At 44.5% G+C, this 19,019-nt stretch overlaps 1 protein-coding gene across 3 annotated transcripts in view; it reads left to right on the forward strand.

The window, feature by feature from the left end:
- CPEB1 (cytoplasmic polyadenylation element binding protein 1) overlaps positions 1 to 19,019 on the forward strand; it is a 92,246-nt gene that overhangs the window by 65,704 nt on the left and 7,523 nt on the right. For 2 of the 3 annotated variants that reach the window (XM_073618961.1, XM_073618963.1), the window contains 4 exons: positions 9,707 to 9,811; positions 12,674 to 12,810; positions 17,868 to 18,066; positions 18,494 to 18,588. In XM_073618961.1, the coding sequence (XP_073475062.1) occupies positions 9,707 to 9,811; positions 12,674 to 12,810; positions 17,868 to 18,066; positions 18,494 to 18,588 (536 nt within the window). The remainder of the gene's footprint in view (positions 1 to 9,706; positions 9,812 to 12,673; positions 12,811 to 17,867; positions 18,067 to 18,493; positions 18,589 to 19,019) is intronic. The other variant, XM_073618962.1, reaches the window with a different exon arrangement.

Below are 19,019 nucleotides of genomic sequence, written 5' to 3' on the forward strand. Positions count from 1 at the left end.
TGCTTGTTGCTTCTTGGGCCTTCCATCTGGCATCAGCTGCACTGGTTTGTAAGGCAGCCACTTAGTCGTCGGTAAGCTTTCACAAATTTCTACAGTTGGTGCTTGAGGTTTTGACCTGTTCTGGTTTAGTTTGGTGCTTGTTGCAGAGATGCCCTCCCCTCATTTGGTGCTCTGACTTTCTTATCGTAATGAATATGAAGGTACCCTGTGGATGTTCAATACATTTTTGGTTTATCACAGGTACTTATAGTGCTGTCAATATATAAATGTACATTCACATCAGTCCCTGCACTAAAAGCTTACAATCTACAGTCTCCTAACACTCATTCATCCATACTAGGGCAAATTTAGACATGGTCCAATTAACCTACACCTACAGCACGTCTTTGGAGTGTGGGAGGAAATGGGAGTACAGGAGGAAACCTGCACAGGGAGAATAAACTCCAGGCAGGTAGTGTCATTAATTTTAAAATCTCTCTTGGTGGGCACAGGAATCCCCCCCCCCCCCCCCATTTGCTTGCTAAAAAAAATGTATGGATCTCTTGCCAGTGTTTTGTCACCTGAAGGTGGCAGCACAACCCCATCATAATGGATATGAAGTTACCCTGTGTCTTGTGATGTAATTCAAGAAAATGGTTTCACATTAGCACGATTCAAACTCTTATCTTCAATCGTTAGACGCTAAATTTAGCTATACCTAATGACTTGTTTTCCTACATGGGCTGCTCCAAAACATGCATTTGTTTGTGGTGGCAGGGATGTTGCAGAATTTTTGGGTGGGGTTTTATCTAAAACCTCTAAGGCCGCAGGGGGCCTTCCACAGACTGTAGAAGTGAGTGGCTTTACAGCTACCCACATCTTATGAAAAAAATAACCGACAGCCTGCAGAAGGAATGTAAAACACAATTGGCTGCTAGAACAGTCAGTCTGGTCTGTTTATGGGTCTCTGCTGACACCAACATAAAGCCTTGTTAGTGGCAGCAAGAGGGTTAGTGTATGTATACCTAAAATACTTTCTCGTTTTGGATGGAGTATGGAAGGGTTAGATCCAATTTGTCAGACTATATCTCCGCCATTGATCCTTGCTGAGAATAGTCATCCCATTTTTTTCTTATCATACATCACGGCACACAGAGCCATAGTTACTATGTGGGTTATAGGCCACCTTCAGGTGATGGACACTGGCATGCCCTAAGACAAAAAGTGCACTCCCTATATAACCCCACCCACTACTGGGTACCTCAGTTTTTGAGCCAGTGTCTAAGGTGTTGGTCACGAGTAAAGATGTGCTAAGCTACTCTGGAGCAATCCTTGCTGGGGCTAGCCAAGCAACCGGATCCATTCAAAGTGTCTTTTTGGCCGAATTGAATGGTACCCGGCCTCGTATCTGAAGAAACGAGGTCTTGCCTGTAACTTATCTTTTTAGAGACCCTGACCCTGGGATCCAGTACTTTTTGGTATTAAGGCCACAAAGTTTTTACTGGCGGTGGTGCTATTACATGTCCAGGATTGTGGGTTTCCTCAATCCCCAGCTCCTGAAGGTTTACGGAACCCAGCGTGAAGGGTGAAGATTGGGTCTGTTGGTCTACCTCAGAAAACCCTGCTGCGGGAAAGGAGTTTTCTAAGAAATTTAAAAAATTTTCTTATGAAATGTCTTTTAAATTGAATGTGTTGTCATGCCTTTGTGTCACCACTGGGGGCTGTATTGAGCACTTACCGTCTCATGCTTCTTAGCCCACGTTGTGTCTAGGAAGCAGCAGTTCTTCCTCCAGCCAAGCAGCAGACCTCCGGTAAGTCTGGGGGGGGGGGTCCCTCTCCCCACCAGATGCCCCCCTATGCAGTTTTTTCCTTCCCCTCTTTTTGGGGAAAGAATGCCACGAGAATTAAAGGTGCGAATGGCATGCTGCTCGGCTGCTTTCAGATCCCCCTCTCGCCATTTCTCCTTCCTCCCTGTGGATCCCATAGGATCAGGCGCCTGCACGGGAAAGAGCTCTTTGTAAAAAGAGGACGGGCCATAGGTGGGGAGCAGGGCTTAGCGCAGCGTTGGCATCCAGCACAGGAAGGTATGTTTTAAAAGGCACCATTTGTGCTGTTACATACTGCAGGAGGGACACAAACAAAGGTGGCATATAAGAGGTTTGGTGACACAGGCATTTCATTTGACACATTTACTACTGCATCAGGCTGAGCATTAATAGCAGCAACACTGCTGGACTATTGCTCAAGCAGTGGATGCATTCCTTCTGGTAGTACCTCTGATTTGTGCATCGGCTATGGTCGGAAGGGGGGTGAAAAACTCCTCAAAGGGCTCTAAAAGGACTGCTGCAGTCACACGGAAGCCTAGAACCATAGCAAAAAAGATGGCATCCTCCCCTGAGAGTAATATGGCTGGCCAGAATGAGCCATTGGGAGGGGCAAGTGTTACAGCTGCTTTAACACTGCAGCCCCTGTGTATATCACTAAGGAGGTTTTTTTTCTTCAACCATTTTTAGCTTGGAGCAAAAAATTGATTCTTTAATTGCATCCCAGAGTGGGACTAAGCGCAGCAGGTCCCTGTCCATTGCTCAGGACCCTCTTGCTGAGGAACAAGGAGCAAGATGATGAATTCCTTTCTAAGGACAAGGAAGAGGCTGAAGTCTCCTCTTCTGAAGAACCTGATACGGAAGTGTCAGGTTCGCAGGAAAGATTGTTGGTACAGTCTCTCACTGAATTGGTCCGCTCCACATTTTTACTGCCAATAATGCAGTCGGTCCATGAGCCCACTTCTGGTTTGGGTTCACTAAAGCCTCCCCAATCTGTTCTTTTCCTATCCATTCATGGCTAAGGAAGCTAATGTATTGTGAGTGGGAGCACCCAGATAAACCGTTTTTTCCTCCGAAAAAGTTTTCAATACTTTATCTTATGGAGGAAGAGTTTTTTTTATAAGAAATGGGAAATTCCAGCAAGTGTCGCTGCTATATCTGAATAACAATCTGACTTGTCCAGTAGACAATACTCATATGCTAAAGGATCCAATGGATAAGAAGTTGGAATTCCGTTTTAAAAACTATATTGCGCTGGCAGTGATTGGAGTATCTCAGTTCTTAAAGGACCAGTTTATAGAGGTACTCGGTTATACCTGATCAGCAGGCCCAGAAGCTGGCCAGGATATCAAGCGTTGTGTTTTACAGTAGACGCTATTAGAGTCTATTCTCCAGGCCTCACGGCTCATGCTAGGGCTGGTACATGTGCATAGAATCCTATGGTTGAAAAATTGGTCAGCCGAAGCGCCATGCAAAAAGCTCTTGGCCAGTTTCCCTTTTCATGGTGAATGGTTGGAGACAATCTGGATAAGTATATCCAAAGAATTTCCAACAGGAAAAGTTCCCTTTTACCGGTTAAAGTTTAAGCATTTTTCTTCTATCGATAATTGCGCAAAGATCTTGTGAGCCACAAATGGATTGATGCCTATAAAGTGGGCTCTAATACTTCAATCAGCTGCACACACTAATGCACACACTAACCACGTTTCATATCGTGTATGTGACAAAATCAAAATAAATGTGTATGCGCTAGAGAAATGGATAAATAACGTGATATAAAAATATAAATATCATCAAAATAAATGCAATAGCGTAAAATCTATAAATCACAGTAAAAATTATTCAATATTAGATGTCGTGAGCAATAATCAGTGCTATTCATTTATGAGAACAAGTTAATAAATATATATAAATATATCAACATGCACATGCAAAACGTGAAAAATCCAGGTGATGATGAAAAATAGTGTCCAACAATTTACTTAAAATTAATTAGTAAAATATAAAGTGCAAAAATTAGTGTCCAAAAAAATATATATAGGCATTCCTCATGTTCTTCCTATATGGTGTGCAAATAACGGCATGCTTCGGTGCCCTCCAGTGACCCCCAATTGCTCATGCGCTCACCTCTGAGCATGTGACACAGTGATTAAACAGTGTCTATACACGCAATAGAGCCACTCCTGGGCTCATATAGGATCTGCTGGAAATGATCTGCACCTCGCTCAGATAACCATCAATGGCAACATATGCAGGAAAGAAATTCCATAGTGTAATAACGTCAGATTTATTAAACAATATAAAACCAATTCCCTCCAGGAGGGTACGTCAGTGCACCATCCTATCCATAGTATAATATACAGGGATACAGGAACAAACGTATGGCGTGCGGTGTGTAATCCTCTGCTTGTCTGTGTAGCTCCGTCCTGCCCCTCCCCTACGCGTCTTCGGCACAGGGATCACGTGCCTTCATCAGTAGGTAAAATGGGATCGAGGGGGACCTCCAAGATCTAGCTATAGAAATTCTTGCTGCTACAAATATAAATGTTACAAGTCTTTGCATTGGTTTTGAAGCGCTCTCCACTGGGCGTCCCAGCAGCGCATGCAAAGGCAACTTAAGGAGATTTAGTTAAGGAGTATATGAGATTGTACATGCGTATCCAGAACCGCCTCACTTTCGGACACGTCCAAGTATGATACATGGTGCCATCCATGTTACTTCCTCTAAAGCACCGCAGGGATGCCCCAGGGACAAAGGCTGCTATCATCTCTGGGACCATATACCATCTCATCAAAACTTTATAGTTTGCCTCTATCAGAGAGGTATTAATAAGCTATTTAGATGCTTTCTGTGTTTTGCTCCACTCCTCTGTTGCTAAATCCGTGTCCATATCTTGCTCCCATTTGTGCATATAAAACAATTTTTGAGGAGTTGAGGACAAAATACCTTAAATCTGTGATATATGGTCGGTGTGTCTGTCAAGTCCTACAGAGGTTTTCCATTGGGGTGAATGTGGGTAAGGTCAGAGGTGCGATTTAGTGTCGCCAAGAAATGCGCTATCTGAGTGTAGCGGAAAAATTCTGAATTCGGAATGCTATATTTTTCCTGTAGGTTTGATTTCAACTGAGCACCTCTGATCACAGAAGTCCGCTATTCGTAGCAAACCTTTGTTAGTCCACCATGAGAGTTCTTGGGTATGGAGACCCGGGTGAACAAAGGTCTATTAAACAATGGGGCTACGGGGGTATGCTGGGACTTGAACTTGTGGGTGGTTACCAGCCGATCCCATAAATTTAGAGAAAAGCTTGGGCACAGTATAGTCAGCCTGTCTTTCCTTTCATCCACATTAAGTGGCTAATCTCTCTTATCGGGGTGTAGGGAGGACTCCAGCAACATCCAGAAGCTTTTTTTTTTCTTAAGCGTGCTTCTCCAGTACCAGGGGCATCAGCCTCCAGGCAGTCAGGATGGTCTCCACCATCAGGTTCAAGAGGTAAACCTCAGGGTCAGTCCCAGGGCCAAAAAAGGACCTGGGGGAAGAAATCCACAAAAACGAATACTAAAGCTTGCTTATAAAGGTGCGCCCCTGCTTGCTCGAGTGGGGGAAGGCTTCTGCAGTTTTCAAAGATCTGGCAGGAACAAGACGGGTGGCTTCCTCAATTGATCTAGGATACAAACGAGTTCTCGCCTCCTCGTTTTCTCAGATCCAACATTCCCAGAGATCCAGTGAAAAGTCTTTCTAGCTTTTGGATCATCTCTTGTGTCAAAGAGTAATATCGGTCCCATTAGAGCAAGGTTTGGGGTTTTATTCAAACCAGTTCACGGTTCCAAAACCAAACGAAGATGTCAGACCCATTTTAGACCTCAAAGATCTAAACTAGTTTTTGAATATCCCTTTTCGCCTGGAGTCAATCCGCTCAGTCTCCGTCCTCCGAGGGGTCGAATTTCTGGCGTCAAACGACATCAAGGATGCTTATCTCCATGTGCTGATTTTCCCCGCTCACCAGACATTTCTACGCTACGAGGTAGAAAATCTTCATTTCCAGTTTGCAGCTCTGCCTTTCGGTCTACTTGCTGCACCTCGAGTATTTACAAAGGTCCTGGCTCCTCCTTTAGCGAGGCTAGGGGCTCAAGATATAACGATACTAGCTTACTTAGACTATCTACTCTTGATAGATCAATCGGTAGCCTGCTTAAACCAAACTTTGGTCACTGCAGTCAGCTACCTGGAATACCTAGGTTGGATTCTCCACCTAGAGAAATCCTTAAAACCATCAATGAGTTTGCAGTACTTGGGGCTGATCCTAACTACAGCTCAGAGGGTGTTTTTGCCCCAGGAAAGATCAGTTCCATAAAGGAACTGATTCAGCTGGTTAAGACAAAGAATCTTTCTATTCGACTTTGCATGAAATTGTTGGGAAAGATGGTGGTTTCTTTCTAGGCCGTTCCTTATGCGAAGTTTCATTCAAGACTGCTGCAAAACAGTATCCTGTCAACTTGGAACAAGAATGTCCAAGCTCTGGACTTTCCAATGCAGTTATCACCCAATGTGCATCCAGAGCCTCAATTGGTGGTTGATATCCCAGAATCTTCAAAAAAGAAATCCTTTCTACCAGTTACTTGGCATGTGGTAACAGATGCCAGCCTTCTGGGCTGGGGAGCAGTCCTGGAAGAAGCGTCAATCCAAGGGAAATGGTACAAATCAGATGACCTTGCCCATCAATATTCTAGAGATTCGAGCAGTAAGCCTTGTCCTGGAGGCATGGACATCCAGACTACAGAATTGTCCTGTCGGAATCCAATCTGACAATGCCACAGCGGTGGCCTATATCAATCACCAAGGGGGCACGAGAAGTCGTGCAGCCCAGAAAGAGGTGAATCCTATTTCTTGTGCAGAAAACATTCCTTGTCTGTCAGCAATTTTCATTCCAGGGATAGAGAATTGGCAGGCGGACTACTTGTGTAGCCAAAAATTGTTCCCTGGAGAATGGTCCCTTCATCCCGACATCTTTCTGTCAATGTCAGAAGTGTTTGCGTCCAGGTTCAACAACAAGATCGACAACTTTGTCAAGGTCAAGGGATCGATGACATATGGAACAGATGCCTTGGTCTTTCCGTGGGATCAGTTTTTCACTGATCTATGCGTTCACTGCAGGATTGAACAAGAAGGGAAGGAGGTGATTCTGGTGGCCCAGAAGATCTTGGTTTGCCGAAATGATAAAGATGGTGGTAGGGGACCCTTTGACCCTACCACTGTGGCCAGACCTGCTCTCGCAAGGTTCCGGCATTCCATCCTACCTTACAAACGCTAAATGTAACGGTTTGGCTATTGAGACCCACATTCTAAAGGACCTTGGGCTGTCAGCGTCAGTAGTTTCTACTTTGGTTAATGCTAGGAAGCCAGCCTCCAGAGTCATATACTATAGAGTCTGGAAGGCATATGTCTCCTGGTGTGAATCCAGGGTTTGGCACCCCAGAAAATGTCATAGGTAGGATCCTTGAATTCCTACAGATGGGATTAGAAATGAAGCTAGCTTTAAGTACTATCAAGGACCAAGTGTCGGCCTTATTGGTGTTTTTTCAACGACCACTTGCTTCACACTCTGGTTCGTAATTTTATTCAGGGGCTAATGTGGATTAATCCCCCAGCTAGGTACCCCTGAAACCTTGGGACTTAAATTTTAGTCCTGTCGGCTTTACAAAAACAGCCTTTTGAGCCAATTCGAGATATTCCCTTGGTAAGGAAAATAATATTCTTGGTTGCCATATCTTTACAAGAAAGAGCAGCCAACTGATACTTTTTGCGAAGAGCCATATTTGATCCTCAAGGATAAGGTTGTATTGCGGCCTCATCCTAATTTCCTACCAAAGGTAGTGTCAGGTTTTCATTTAAACCAGGTTATTCTGCCTTTTTGTTTTCTCCAGTACCTCGTTCTGTAGAAGTCACTACATTCTCGATGTGGTGAGAGCGGTCAAGGTCTATTTGGAAGTGATTGCTCAGATTCGTAAAACGGATGTTTTGTTGTTTGTATTGCCAGACTGTCCTAAGAGGACAGGCAGCATCGAAATCTACTACTTCTAAATGGATTTGTCAAGTGATTGTTCAAGCTTAGTTTAAAAAGGAAAATTCCTCCTTTTTCATATTAAAGCGCACTCCACCAGGGCTGTTAGTGCTTCTTGGGCAGTGCATCACCAAGTCTCCATGGCTCACAACTGCAAGGCCGCAACTTAGTCTTCAGTCCATACATTTACCAGATTCTATCAAATAGATGTAAAAGGTCATGAGGATATCGCCTTTGGGCGCAGTGTACTGCAGGCTGCAGTGTAAGTCCTCTAGTCTTAGTGCCCTACTTTTGTGTCTCTCCCTCCCATTGGCGTTGCTATGGGACATCCCACATAGTAACTACTATGGCTCGTGTCCCGTGATGTACGAAAAGAAAATAGGATTTTTATAGCAGCTTAACTGTAAAATCCCTATCTTTGAATTACATCACAAGACAGAGGGTCCCTCACTTCTTGGTATACACGTGTATTGCTTTGCTACAAAACTGAGATACTCCCAGTAGTGGGAGGGGTTATATAGGGAGTGCACTTTGTCTTGGGGTGCGCCAGTGTCCATCGCCTGAAGGTGGCCTATAACCCACATAGTAACTACTATGGCTCTGTCCTGTGATGTACTTCAAAGAAAAGGATTTTACAGGTAAGCTGTTATAAAAATCCTATTTTTGTCCTGTAACCAGCATCCCCAAGGCAAAATGATGGGCATTCCAAAATTTTAGTTGGCTCTGGTGTTTTGCTTGCGTCTATCTAGCAAGGTTACTCTGTGGCATAAGCAAGGAAGCTGAGATTTATGCAGTGTGTAAATGTGCTTTACTATACAAAGATGCTGTACATACAAAAACTATTACAATATTAGGAATACAATTCAAGACTGAAAGATCTAGAACAAGCAAAATGCCTAGCAAACTGAACAGCCTATGGTCTATAATAGTACAAATACACTTAAAGGTTACTTATCTTCTGTTACTGTATGTTCGTGATCTCCATTGGCAACGATTCTCCTGGAGCATCAAGCAAGTTTCTTCTATCATGACTGGCTTCAGATGTTACAGCATGATTGTGTGTGTGTCTGTCCCTACTCACCCTTTTTATGTGTCAGGCTGTTTACCATAGTTACCACACAACAAAACATACCTGTTTACTGTAGCTGTAGAAACAATGGACTGTTGCAAACTGTCAATGGAATACAAAAAGGGTATCTACGTACCATTGTCTAATCAAGCCAACACCGACCGTAATCGAACAGTCATTCTTTCAGTTTAAGAACTGAAAGAACCTCAGACAAGTACATTTCTTGTTTACTGTAGCTATAGAGACAATAGCCTGTTAATTGAACTGTCAATTGAATACAACGATATTTGCCCCCATTGTGTAAAACAGCATTTGTTTTAGAGATCTACTCAAGCCAAAAAACTTACAATATCTCTATGACCAACCACTATTGTAATGTTATGTCCCATGTATCTTATGTCTGATTAATAAAAAAAATATTGTAACAACGCAACACTCTGGATAAGAGGTGAGGAGTCCACTTATTCAGTAAACTTGTCATAGGGGGATTACTCCCCAATGTAAAGATTTTCTCTTGTCACCTCTGGAACAGGAAGTGGAGGATAATCACCCTGTACAAGACCAGGTTTAAATCTCTACTTGATTCAAAGCGGTTTTGTGGCTATTTGTAAATTTTTAAATTGGAGGCTGCAGTTGGGATGTTGACCTAGGTCAACATCCTCCTAATGTAAACTGCTAATTTAAAAAGCTTTTCATAAAATAACATTCTTTCAAGCCTAGATGAAAAATATTGCCCTTTAGTTTGTGTATAATGCCTTGCCTCTTTTCTTCACAGCTGGCCTGATAAACACATTCCGTGTGTTTGGTGCTCTGAGTGTTGAGTGGCCTGGTAAGGATGGAAAGCATCCACGTTGTCCTCCTAAAGGTAATATGCCTAAAGGTAATGCCAAAGCGGTAGGAGCTTACTTTATTTGAGCACATTGTGGTGCTGCACAAGAGTTCACGTATGGAACCTCTAGGACACGGTGATGGGATTAAGTTTTCAATATTAACCAATAAAATCGGCTATTTAGTGTTTTTAGCCACCAGTTTTATAGTCTTTCAGTAGCAAATCAGTGGTTTTACTAAACCACCCATGGCATTGCCACTGGGCTAAATTCAAATCCTACAGCACTTTTAAGGGATTTAAAAGTAACCTCTAACCTGAACACAGCTGTAGGGTGTTATGGATACTAAAGATTTAAAGCCACAATTCAGCCAACCTCTAGCATAGACTAGATATGCTAGCCCTACGAATGGGCTCTGATTGTTGGTTAATAATTGAAGCCAGAACTTTGAGTAGGTGTGTACAACCAGTGTGTGGACTTGGTATGCTTTCTCACTTTCGTCAAAGTGGTTGGCTCATTCTAGGGCATATAGTTCTCATTTTTGGGGAATATACGGCAGTTGTGCTGCATATTGTAAATACTGTTGGTATTTGGGTACATGCACACAGATGTTTGCAGGCAAAGAGCTCTACCATAAAACGCTTTGCATTTTCACCTGCCTGGTAAGCTGCAGGTGTGTGGCTGTAAAAAGTTCATGCATTTTTACTTGTGTAAATGCGGATGCTCTTTAGACTGGCTTTTACCCTTACATGTAGTCAAATCATTCCCTGCATCTATTACCTTTGTACCACCACCCCCTCCCTTTAGCATGTAAGCTTTACGAGCAGGGCCCTCCTGTCCCTTCTGTATTGTAATTGTGCTGTCCTCCTCCATATTTTAAAGCACTGTGTAAACTGTTGGCGCTATATAAATCATGTATAATATGAAATTTATTAGGAAAATTTTGCATGTTGGAAACACTGGGAGCTTTACATGAGAGCTCCCTTGCACCTGCAAAAGTTTACATCTACAGTACTCTGTAAATTTTTTTTAACAAATTACTTTAAAATCTCATACTTGCCTGCCCTGTGCAATTGTGTTGCACAAAGCAACCCCGATCCTTGTCTTGGGTCCCTTGCCAATGCTACTGGCTCCTCCCCTTCTGAGTGCCCCTATAGCAAGCGGCTTGCTATGAGGGCTTGACCCTGAGCCCGTGTGGTCTACAGCTCGGCCCTTCTCACTGGCAGTGATTGACTGCAGCTGGAGCCAATGGCTCCCCCTGCTTCCTCTGGACAGTGAGGAGAGAGCAGAGGCACACTCGGGCATAGTGTTGATCGCAATCTGGCTCAGGTAAGTATAAGGGAGGAGGGAGCTGAACTTTTTTTTTTTTACTTTTAATGTATAAAATGGATTAAGGTAAAACCCTTCTTTTAGGACTACTTTTAAAGTGTTCACATTTCCTCCCACCAGCATCTTTGGCAAGCCACATGCTTGTCCCTGCTCTTTAATATACTAAAGGTTCTGTTTGGGATAGGAAACCATTAAGTTATGCTACCCATACGTTACAGTATTCAGTGATCACTCCTGTGGTCCTTTACTTGTTGCTACAAAGTCTTTTTTTTTTTTTTCTTGAAATACACTTTTTTTTTTTTTTAATTAAAAAATAAGACCAATAAAGTTAGCCCAATTATAATTTTTTCCTTGATTGTGAAAGATAATGTTATGCCGAGTAAATTGACACCCAACATGTCACGCTTCAAAATTGCGCCTGCTCGTGGAATGGTGACAAACGTTTACCCTTAATCTCCATAGGTGAAATTTAAAAAATTCTACAGGTTGCATGTTTTGCGTTAGAGGAGGTCTAGGGCTAGAATTATTGCTCTCGCTCTACCAATCGCGGCAATACCTCACGCTTGGTTTGAACACCGTTTTCATATGCGGGTGCTACTCACGTATGTGTTCACTTCTGCGCGTGAGCTCGGTGGGACGGACGCGTTAAGAAAAACTTTTTTTTTTTTTTTTTTTTATACTGTTTAAAAAATTTTTTTAAAATTGTCACTTTTATTCCTATTACAAGGAATGTAAACATCCCTTGTAATAGAAAAAAAGCACGACAGGACCTCTTAAATATGAGATCTGGTGTTAAAAAGACCTCAGATCTCATATTTACAGTAAAACGTAATAAAAAATTGTCATTTAAAAAAAATGGCCCTTTACAGCTATGGGTGGAAGTGACGTTTTGAAGTCGCTTCCACCCTGTAGTGTCATGGAGATGGGTGGGGGCCATCTTCCCCCTCACTTGTCTCCATGCACAGGAAGGATCCGATCGCCTCCACCGCTGCCGACAGCTCTAGCAAATCCGCCTCAGACCACTTTTTTTTTTTATCAGCCGGTCGAACACGACGATACAAGGGTTATGGCAGCTAGCTGCTGCCATAACGATATAGTCCTCAAAGTGAGGACGTATATAGGAATGTGGTGGTCTGGAAGTGGTTACAGCTGAGTGGTAGTTGGGTTATCAGTATAAATGTGTATGTAGTAAGAACTGTACTAAAATACTAAAGCTGCTAATGTTGCCCATGTTGAGTGCTCATTGGCTGGCTGTCCCTGGCCTTAAAGCTGTGAGTCACTTGACTCTGCATGTATACAGTCTAGAATGTCAGTGAAATCACAATTCCTGGTTTGCATGTTTTTCAGTTAGTTGCTCAAATATTTAAATGAGTGCCAAAAAGGATGTAAATGTTTGCCTTCCCATTTTACTTGCAGTACAGGTTTAAACACAGCAGGATGGGATTACTTGGCTTTCATAATGGTGTGGGATTTACAGACAGTAATGAGACTTTGAAATTGGTTCATCTGACCATTTATGTAGAACTTGTTACAACATATCAGTTTGCCTGCATACCTGTAATTCATGTGCTGTCCCAATATTTTAGGCTATGTATATCTGGTTTTTGAGTCTGAGAAGTCGGTGCGAGCACTACTCCAGGCCTGCACACAGGATTTACTAAATCAGGATGGACTAAGTGAACACTACTTCAAAATGTCAAGTCGCAGAATGCGCTGCAAGGAGGTAACTGCCTCTTAATTTATTATGACAGAAGTACCAATGGGTTAACCACTTCCCACCAAGGTCAATTCTGGCACTTCGCTCCTACGTGTAAAAAAATCTTTAATTTTTCCCTATTTTGTCTTTCAGGACAGCACACTTGAGACCTCGGCTCCTCCCCTCTTAGGAAACACCGCCTCCACCAGACCTTTAAGTCGTCCCTTCCCTCCAGCCCGTCAGTTTTGGTGTTTCCTCCAGCAAGGAGAAATTGCTAAGAACCTGGGCTAATTCAGCTGGGGAGGCTGAGGCCAGTGTAATCCTGGAAGGAGAGACAGAGGTCTCATACACAGCAGGATGGATGGGGGGATGGGGAATCTAGTTACCTGCAGTGCATTGCGCTCCCTGTCCTCCCTTGGGGAATGTGGAGTCCTGGACGTTCATTTCTCCACTGCCTGGGGAGGGCGATGCGGAGGTGTCCAGATCCCCCTCGCTCTGGGGAGTCAGCATGGAGCTCAGCACTGAATCGGATGACAGGCGATGTCATTTCCGGCGGGGAGGGCCGTTCGACCCACGGCTTCCGGTTCCGGCCTGCGAGACTAAAAACGAACGGCGCGACGGCTGGTGCGGGTTTCATTAAGGCTGTGGTGACAGCCAAAGGAGCATCCTGAGGCGGACCACTCTGGCCAGAGGGATGTCGGAGACTGATGGTTCCCGTTCTGTGCCGGGTGATGCCAGCACCAGCCACACTAAGGTAAGTGGAACCCTGGGGTGGTGTTCCCTTACTATGTTCCCATTTAGCTCCACGGGCGAGCCCCCCTCCTAGTGAGCAGAGGGGAGGAGAGGCATGTTTGGGACCCTGGTGGTGGTTGGTCCTCGGGGTGCACTCCTGGTGTTGGTCACATGATTTTTATTTATTTTTTTTTGTAAAAAGACTGTTGCTGATGCTGGCGGGGCTTGTTTTGTCGTTTCAGGACAAATCTGCAGAAAAAAACAAGCCCTTGCATGTGTCCAAAAGAAAGTGCTCATCATGTAGAAGTACTTTAGGGGGGTGGGGGGAGGTTTTGTGCAATAAATGCATTGAAAGCTTAGTTAGGCAACACTCTATGGAACAGAGCTCTGACCTGGCAGCTTCTGTTAAGGAGCTTTCCAGCACTTTTTTTAATCTTTTAAAGCATTGCTTGAAAATTTTCAGGCTAAACAGCCCCAAGCCGGTCCTCTGTCAGCGCAGCAAGATGTCGCACCGGGTCCTTCAGGTCCCTTCGTCAGTGAGGAGCTACCGGGGGGCTCCAGATAGTGCATCCTCACATTCCTCTAGAGAATCAGACGGAGAGAAGGTGGACGGTGAGTCCTCCAGAACCTCCCGATATAAACTCTCCTTGGAGGAAGTGGAAGAGCTCTTGGGAGCAATCCACACCACCCTAGGCATCCAGGAGGAGAAGAAATCTGTCTCTACATGACCGAATGTACGTGGATCTTGGAGAGCAGAAGAAAAGTTTTTTCCGGTACATGAGGTCCTAGTAGATTCCATTAAAAAGGAATGGCGGGACCCAGAAAGGAAACCTTTCTTTTCTAGAGCCTTAAAGCGCAGATTCCCTTTTTCAGAGGATGGAGCTGCTGTTTGGTACAAGTCACCTAGACTGGATGCAGCTTTTTCTCAGGTATCCAGAAAAACAGACTTGGCGTTTGAAGATATGGGGGTACTCGCAGACCCCATTGACAAGCGGATTCTCTACTTAAGTCCTGGGTTTCCTCTCTAGGCAACCTTAAGCCTGCCATGGCTGTCAGTGGTGGCACGTAACATGGAGCACTAGCTAACACATATATAAAAGCTCATTGAAGCTGGGACCGCTAAGGAGATGATTCTCTCCTCCTTCCCAATGCTTTTGAAGGGGATCGCATACATTGCTGATGCCTCGGCGGAGTCGGTCCATATGTCTGCTAGATCTTCTGCTTTGGCCAACTCAGCCAGGAGAGCTCTTTGGTTAAAGACCTGGCAGGGGGACAATGCTTCAAAAGTCAAGCTTTGCGGAGTCCCTTTCATGGGGGACTTGCTGTTCGGTCCAGATCTGGAATGGTCCCCTCCTGAGCAGCCCCGAAAAACCCAATGACAGGTTAACCCCAGTGGGAGGAAGACTGCGGGCCTTCCTCCCACAGTGGTAGTTGGTTACCTCCAATCCATTTATACTAGGGATTGTAAGGAGGGGGTACAGACTAGAATTCTCAAGCCCCCCCCCACACAGGCTGCTAGTCACAGACTTGCCAAAGTGTGCGGAAAAGGCAGCGGCATTTCTAGCCTCACTGGAAGATTTAGAACAGCAGGATGTAATATCGCATGTCCCATCCGGAGAAATAGGCAGGGGTTTCTATTCCCACATCTTTGTGGTTCAGAAGCCTTCGGGGAAATTCAGGCTCACCCTGAACTTGAAACCCCTGAACCTATCAATCTCCTACAAGAAGTTTCGGATGGATCCTTCGGCGGAGCAGCTGGTCCAGGATTTGCAGATGGCAAGGGGTATGTTGGAACATCTGGGATGGCTCTTAAATTTGGAGAAATCCAGCCTGGTTCCATCCCAGAGGATTAGGTTCCTAGGTTACATCCTGGACTCAACCCAACGGAGAGTTTTTTTTTTCTTCCCGAAGAAAAAATTTGCAAAATGCAGAGCCTTGGCAGTTCTGCAGGGCAATCAACAGATCTCCATAAGAAAGGCCATGTCAGCCTTGGGATTGCTGACAGCTGCCCTCCCAGCAGTAAGGTGGGCAGGATTGCACTTCCGCCCTTTACAGTTCATTCTGGAAGTTTGGGACTGCACTCAGAAGTCTTTGGACTCGGCGGTTTTCATTCCAGTACGGGTAAAGAGATCCCTGTGGTGGTGGAGGAAGGCAGCAAACCTATCGCAGGGTCTGGAATGGGTACTACCTGTATCTAAGATTGTTACAACAGACGCAAGCGGCACAGGTTGGGGCGCACACCTGGGGGCGAGTCTGGCGCACAGGGTTCCTGGGGAGTCGAGGACGCAAGACAGTCCTCGAACTGGAGAGAACTGAGGGCCATTTTTCTGGCTCTCAGAGCTTTCCAACAGGCGCTCCGGGGGCATCATGTGCAGATACGCTCAGACAATTCCTCAGCAGTCGCTTATGTCAACCGACAGGGGGGCGCCAGAAGCGGTTCCCTTTGGGCTTTGACGGAAACAATTTTCAGTTGGGCCGAGGTCACTGTGCTCTCACTATCAGCAGTTCACTTAAAGGGGGAATTAAACCAGAGAGCAGACTTCCTTAGCCAGAGGAAGTTGAGGAAGAGTGATTAGGTTCCTCAGTCAAGTCATCTACAAGATGATTATGCAGAAGTGGCGGGTCCCATGTGTGGACCTTTTTGCTTCAGGAGATAACCCCATCTCCCCTCTTCTTCTCCCTGAACCGGTGGGATGGGGCAATAGGGGTGGACGCTCTGTCTCAGAGCTGGCATTTTTCCAAATGCTATGCCCCCCCCCCCCGTTGCCTGTGGTCTTGAGGAAATTCCAATTGGAGGACACGACCCTAATCTTGATAGCGTCACACTGGCCCAGGAGGCCATGGTTCTCGGTCCTAAAGAAGCTGGTCCACCACCCTGGATATTGCCAGTCAGGGAAGATCTACTCTTTCAAGGCCCAATCTGCTGCCCTCAGGTGGAGAGGTGGAATCTGAAGAGGACGTGCTGAGAAGTAAGGGGTTTTCCGAAGGATTGGTAACAACTCTCCTAAATTCTAGGAAAGACACGCGGAATCTATTTGAAGGTCTGGAAGAAATTCAATTTTTGGTGCGCAGAGTGTGTGTTTGCAGTCCAGTGTCCTGAAAGATGAAATAGGGAAAATCGAAGTTACTTACGGTAACGTTTTTTTCCAAGAGTCTTTCAGGACAGCACCGATACCCACACCAAAATGTTGCCTTGCCACTAGGACGTGAGAACATCATTAATGTGAAGGTTATGATGTGTTCTTATGTCTCCCTAGACTGGCCGAAGGTTCTTGTGCAAAAACTGACAGGCTGGAGGGAAGGGGCGACTTAAAGGTCTGGTGGAGATGGTATTTCCTAAGAGGGGAGGAGCCGAGGTCTCAAGTGTGCTGTCCTGAAAGACTCTTGGAAAAGTTACTGGTAAGTAACTTTGGTTTTTTTGTTTGTTTGTTTTTTTTTTTTCCCTCAGACCCTAGGGCATTTTAATGGCCTTTTTTTGGGAAAAATGTTTCATGAATTTAAGGGGGAAAAAAGTAAAGTTTTTTTTTCTTTTTTTTGCCTTTTTTTGTATTACGTGAAAGGTGATGTTACGCCAAGTAAATAGATGCCTTGCGTGTCACGCTTTAAAATTGCCAACACTCTGAATGGCACCAGTCTTTGGTACTTAATCTCCATAGGCGACACTTTAAAAACATTTTTACAGGTTACACAGTTAGAGGTCTTAGGCTAGAATTATTGCCTTTGCTCTAACGCACATGGCGATACCTCACATGTGATTTGAACGCCGTTTAAGTATATGGACACGACTTGTGTATGTTTTCACTTCTGTGCGCGGGGGCCTTGTAAAAGGGAGTGCGCGACAGGTCCTCTTCATGGAGAGATATATGGGGTCAATAAGACCCCACATCTCTCCTCCAGGCTGGAAAAGCTGAGCTCAAAAAATAAACTCTCAGCCTTTCCAGCAGCGCCCTCGGCTTTATTTACTTCCGCTGGCCCAGACGTGATGTCATAACGGTGCGGCCGGGCCTCCAAGGGTCATAAATGTCTAGGGACCATCTGGTCACCAGAAAGCTCTATGGTAAACTTCCAGCCGCAACCAATTCATTCTCTGACTTCCCTTTCATTCCCTTCCGCCGCCTGTAAGAACGATTCGCTATGATCGTTCGTATGGTGCAAAGAATCGCCGACTGAAAGATATCTGGGTGATGCCTGTAGCTGCAGCCATCATTCAAATATCCCCACTCAAAGTCCAGGATGTCATGACATACCTTGGGCGGGAAGTGGTTAAACAAGTGACACAATTCTTGAAGCTTGAAAATGCCTTTTTACCATTGTGCCAATTTTGTTCACGCTGTATTTGTGCAAACTTCTAGGTGCAGGTCATTCCTTGGGTGCTTGCAGACAGCAACTTTGTACGCAGTCCTTCACAGCGCCTGGATCCCAGTAAGACTGTATTTGTTGGTGCTTTGCATGGCATGTTAAATGCTGAAGCCCTTGCCTCAATAATGAATGACCTTTTCGGTGGAGTGGTCTACGCTGGCATTGATACTGATAAGCACAAGTACCCAATTGGTGAGCAACAATTTTATTAACTGAACATTTTGCTTGGCTTTTGTTTTAGGGTGCGGAAGGGTCAGAAACTGTCTCCAACAGAACCATTTTATACCAGTGAGGAAAATGTGCCAAATAGGGATACAGAGCATAAAACCTGACAAATTATAGCAAAAGCATTTAGTTTAGCTGAGTGGGAAGAGGTAATGACGTGTAAGGTTTTATTGCTTGATCTTTCTATCCCAGCAGTACCAGCATTCTCTCCATTCTGACAGGTGGTGCTGTTCAACGGCATAGATAAAAATTAACTTGCCAGTTTTTGTACTGTTCCCTTGTACTAAGACAATTTTTATATTGTATAGACAGCAAATTTGGGATGACTTTTTTTTTTTTTTTTTTTTTTTTTTTTTTTCCTCCATGTCTTGTACTCTTCATTTTGCACCTACAGGTTCTGGGCGCGTCACTTTCAACAACCAGCGCAGTTACCTAAAGGCTGTGAGTGCGGCTTTTGTGGAAATAAAAACTGCCAAGTTTACCAAGAAGGTAAGTGTTGGACTTGCCTCTTGGGAAAGTGCTCTGAGGGGGTTTAAATCTTAGGCTAAAATATACTCAAATCCCATCATGTCTGCAAAGAATCCTTGCCCATAATGTACAATACAAGTCTGTATCCCCAGGTGTAACTGTGCTGCATTGCATAAATGCGCTAGCTGCAAAAAACAAATGTCCTGACATGGGCCTTTAACTTTATCCTTCCCAGCAAGTGGGTCCTTTGGGGTTACAAGAATGAAATGTTCTGTGACACTGAGGTTCTTGCTCTTTCATAAATAATCCTAGTGCCTAAGAGGCACACCTAAAGTATATAACTTGCTAGCAAACGTGGCCATCTTGTATGAGTTGTATTCAATAAACATGACTTTTTGGCTAAACAGAAGGACTTCCACATGAATTGCTTGTGAATGTTTTACAGTAATCTA

Source organism: Aquarana catesbeiana, linkage group LG03, assembly GCF_042186555.1.
Source record: "Aquarana catesbeiana isolate 2022-GZ linkage group LG03, ASM4218655v1, whole genome shotgun sequence".
NCBI classification, from domain to species: domain Eukaryota; kingdom Metazoa; phylum Chordata; class Amphibia; order Anura; family Ranidae; genus Aquarana; species Aquarana catesbeiana.